At 43.9% G+C, this 5,000-nt stretch overlaps 1 protein-coding gene across 1 annotated transcript in view; it reads left to right on the top strand.

Moving 5' to 3' along the window:
* The window catches only part of LOC122265983 (uncharacterized), a 71,635-nt gene that overhangs the window by 33,684 nt on the left and 32,951 nt on the right, over positions 1-5,000 (top strand). The window contains exon 12 of the mRNA XM_086555407.1: positions 2,378-2,515. Coding sequence (XP_086411533.1) covers positions 2,378-2,515 — 138 coding nt within the window. The remainder of the gene's footprint in view (positions 1-2,377; positions 2,516-5,000) is intronic.

Raw genomic sequence — 5,000 nt, 5'->3', positions numbered from 1 at the left:
TTCGGAAATCGCTCCTCTTCTAGCTGGTCATCGTGCCAGCTCTGAGCATCCTTGTCCCTCAACACCATCGCTCGACCAGTCATGGGTGATCCGACCTTTGGGGGGTAACTTCTGCACACCGTCTCTAACATACGGTGCACACTCCTCACTGGTCGAGTCCTCGTGTACCTGCCCAGTCACACTAACGCACGTGCATACACACATGGCATATTTTCCTTATACAACATATCATACACCACAAAACAACATTCATATGTATATATATATCTTAAATCAACCTATTGACTAATCTTGATTAATCTAGCAGTTCCAAAGGAGGTTGCCCCACGCTCAGTGGTTTCTTGGGTGGGTAACCTATGTCCATCAGCTTCTTGAGTGGGATGTCCCACACCTTGCAGTCTCTCAGCTAGGTCATCACTTTTCCCCGACATGATCATCACTGTTGATCGCTCCTCTACTAACAGCCCCTCTGGTTTATGCACCACTGCTGACGGCTCCTCCGCCGCATGTACTTCTGCCAATGGCTTCTTCACTGCACATGGGTTCAGCGATGGCTCCTCCTTTGCACGCACTGCTGCCATCTTCCAGTACACACAGTTCTGCCGGCGGCTCCTCCAGTGCAAGCAGCTCTACTGGCGGCTCCTCTGATGCATACACTTCTGCTGGAGCTCCTCTGGTGCACAAACCTCTGCCGGCAGATTCTCTGGTGCACACACCTCTGCTAGTGATTCCACCGACGGCTCCTCTGGTGCACATGTCTCTCGCGGTGGTTCTTCTGGTGCTCCTGTATGTATGTACCTACCGATGGCTCCTCTGACGCCGGCGGCTTCTCCAACCGGCGTCCTTCTCCCGGGAGTTTATGAAATGTGCAGCTCTCAACCCCAGGACCAAAGCGGATCCACCCGTGACAGTCACACACATCCAAGAGAGAGGACTGACATCCTTCTGCAGTGCCCTCTGTGTGTGCTCCTCTTGCTGCAGAGTTGCTTCCAACAGCCATTGCTTGATGCACTCTTATTCAACCTGCTGTTGCTTCAGCTAACACTGTACGAGCTTATGAGCCTCTTGCCGCTGTTTCTCCCATTCCTGGAAAGTTCGTTCCTCCGTCTCCCACATGATCTGCCGCTCAATGTAATGAAGCACCTGCATGCCTCATATGCTGAACTCCTGGCCTCATCCAAGTAATTCTGCATGCTGAGTTCAGGCTTAACTGTCGAGTGACTGACTGATCCTGGCAAGGTCGCCAATGTCAAGGTTCATTCTTTAATATCAGAACAGCCAGGTCGAACATGAACACACCAGAACAAAACTTGAGTTTATTACAGGCTAAAATATATTCAACAGGCACAGGATAGAATAGCAGGGTAGAATGTGGAAGAGGTCACATGGCAGAGGAGAGGAATGGCGGGTCACACACACAGGGTCACTGTGTCAACTAAAGACATTTTCGGAAATCGCTCCTTTTCTAGCTGGTCATTGTGTTAGCTCCAAGCATCCTCATCCCTAAACACCATACCTCGATCAATCACGGGTTACCCGACCTCCGGGAAGTAACTTCTGCACATTGAGATAAGGGCAAGTATCGACAGTGCCAGCAAAGAGAAAAGGGGCGGCGCTTGCCCGTTACACCCACCAATCAGGTCGCATACTGCCTCTGACATACGGTGCACCCTCCTCGCAGGTCAAGTGCTTGTGTACCTGCCCGATCACATATTTCCCTTATACAACACATCAAACATCAAACTGTATTCATGTGTATAACATCTTAAATCTAGATAGATAGATAGTGAGAGAAAGTGTGTGTTAATGTACATCATAGTGTTATTACCTTGATAATGCAAGCTTTCCCTCTCCCTCTCTCTATCTACCTTTCTCAAACATACATTTAAGAGAATATTACCTTCGTCATTGACAAGACACCTTCAAAATACCGCAAAAAACTCTCATGTCTGGTAAATCTGTGATATCTTAACAAGGATTAACCTCACACGAATAAAAATTCTCATTTTCTCCTCTCATTTCTCAAAGTTCTATGTGTATTCAATATGTATTGTCGTTAACTCCATAGGGTAAACGACGAGCGCATTGTACACTGTCCTACTTTTATCTTCTTTTTATCAAGTGACTGGAGAGAACGGGGTTATTTATGACACACCAATGCTAAATTAATTGATATGACGTCTAACGGCCAATGAAACATTATCTAAACATGCCTTCCTCACACAAATCAGAACTAGCATGACTTATTTCCGGGTTCACACCAGTACGAGTGCTCGGGATCACCTTTGAGTTACAAGGTGTTGTGGCGTCACATATCTGTTTTGAGTATCTGGCCCCTGGGTGTGACTGGGTGGCTGATGGGCCCTATCTTCTCTAGAAGCTCCCGTCAGCGTCAACTGCAAGCAGGCGAGCGAGTGCGGCAAGAAAGGTGGCTCGTGCGTCAAGGCTGCTGATTGCAAAATTGATGGTGCCAAAAGGACAGGTTGCAGTAAAGGGTGCCTATGTTGTGTTGAAGGTGAGTGATGTTTGATGTTATTATCATTTGAAGGTGCTAAGAGGAGGGGTTGCGGTAATGTCGAAGGAGAGTGATGGGTCGAATGGACGAGTAATCTTATGACTTATTTCGATTTTCCTTTTCCCTTATTCTTTTGAGCGTATGGCGTGGTATGGGGTTTGTTTTTGTGATGTGACTGGATGGCAAAGGAGCTCAATCTTTAGGTAATACCGATAAGGTCAGCTGCAAGCAGTCGACCAAGTGCGACATTAAGGGAGGCACGTGTGTTAAGGCTGCAGATTGCAAAGTTCAAAATGCCAAGAAAACAAGTTGTGACAAAGGGTGTCTCTGTTGTGTTGAAGGTAAATGGTGGGTGATGTCATTATCCTGTCAAAAATATGCATGTTAAAAGTGCCAAGAGGACAGGTTGTGACAAAGGGTGCCTGTGTTGCTGTTGGTAAATGATGGGTGATGTATATGTATATATATATATATATATATATATATATATATATATATATATATATATATATATATATCATCATCATCATCAGACAGTATCAGTCCACTGCAGGACGTAGGCCTCTCTCAATCTTTTCCAGTCATTCCAGTCTTGTGTCCTCTGATTCCAATTTACTCCTGCAAATTGCACTATTTCATCCCGCCATCTAGTCATTGGTCTTGCCCTGGGTCTCTTTGTGTCGTGTATTACCCATTCTGTTGTTTTCTTTGTCCACCTGTTGTCCTGTCTCCGATATATATGTCCAGCCCACTGCCACTTTTTCTTCTTGATGCTCTTGAGTATGTTCTCTAATTTTGTTTGTTGCCTGATCCATGTGGCCCTTTTCTTGTCTCTTAAGCTAACTCCTAGCATAAGCCTTTCCATTCCTCTTTGGGCGCTTACCAATTTCCTCTCGAGTGCCTTGGTCGTAGTCCATGTCTCTGATCCATATGTCATGACGGGGAGGACACATTGGTCAAAAATCTTTCTCTTTAGACATGGTGGCAGACGACCTCGTAATATATTACTATGTGTACCGAAGGCACTCCAACCTAGCCTGATTCGCCGTTTTATCTTGGCTTCGCAGGATGTACTCGACTGGATGAGTTGCCCTAGGTATATGTACTCGTTCACTGCTTCTAATACCTCGCCCTGTATTTGTATTTGCTTAACTGGGGTTCGACTGTTGAACATGACTTTAGTCTTTTTCATGTTCATTTTAAGGCCAATCTTCAGACTTTCCTTATTTAAATCGCTTATTAATTGTTGTAATTCATCTGCTGACTCGCCGAAAAGAACAATGTCATCTGCAAATCTTAGATTGTTTAAGTGCTCATTCCCTATTTTAATCCCTCTCTCCTTCCAATCTAACTTCTTGAATACTTCCTCCAAGCAAGCTTTAAACAGTTTCGGTGAGATGGTGTCGCCCTGCCTAACACCCTTTTTTATTGGTATTTTATTGGTTTCTGCGTGGATTTTGATGCTCGCTATACCATCTCTATATATATCCTCTAATAATCTGCAGTATATTTCCTCTACTCCTTGTTTACAAATTGCATCTAGTACTGCAGATATCAGTACCGAATCGAATGCTTTTTCATAATCTACGAATGCCATACACAGGGGCATTTTTGTTTTCTCTTTTATTTGAGCTAGTGTGTGGATATGGTCTGTAGTTGAGAATCCGCTGCCTGCTCCCTGGGTTGTTTTGAATCTAATGTATCGGTGATACGGGCTGTGATGATTTTAGTGAACAGTCTATAGATTACTGAAAGGAGGCTTATAGTTTGGTAATTCTTTGTCTTTTGTGTCTCCATTTTTGTGTATTAAAATTATCATTGTGTTTTTCCAGGCCTTCGGACTTTTACCGACGCATAGACATCTGTTATAAAGACTCGCCAGTTTTACTGCCACAATCTCTCCTGCATCTTGAATAAGATCTACACTAATGCCGTCTTCTCCTGGTGTTTTTCCTCTTTTCATGCTTTTTAGTGCCATATTTACTTCCTCTACCGTGATGTTTGGAACGTCTCCAATTGTTGTGTTTGTCTCTGTATGTGGTTGGTCGTTTGAGTGGTGTAAGTCGCGATAGAAGTCTTCTATTACTTTGATAATTTCATTTTTATTGTATGTCGCCTCTCCGTTGGGTTTCTTTACTGCATACATTTGGTTTTTCCCTATTCTGAGCCTCCTCTTTGTTGCCTTAAGGCTGGTGCCGGCAAGCAGAGTTTCGTTTATTTTTCGTATGTTAAATTTGCGTACATCCTCTTTCTTCTTGTTTATCGTCTTAGTCAGCTCTGTTGATTCTATCTTGTCTCTGATTGATGTTATTTTCATGTCCCTACGCTGTTTGATAAGCTCTTTTGTCTCCACCAAAAGCTTACTGAACTTTTCTTTTTCGTCTTTACCCCCTATTTCAAGTGCAGCTTCCATTAATATCTCACTGAATTGGTCATTCATTTGGTCTATGTCAAGATCTTCTATGAGAGCTGAGTATTTGTTTCG

Source organism: Penaeus japonicus, unplaced genomic scaffold, assembly GCF_977035675.1.
Source record: "Penaeus japonicus unplaced genomic scaffold, GWHDUDI00000001_assembly GWHDUDI00000031, whole genome shotgun sequence".
Taxonomy (NCBI): Eukaryota; Metazoa; Arthropoda; class Malacostraca; order Decapoda; family Penaeidae; genus Penaeus; species Penaeus japonicus.
The sequence above is the reverse complement of the archived record's forward strand: the minus strand, read 5'-3'. Positions and strand labels throughout refer to the sequence as shown.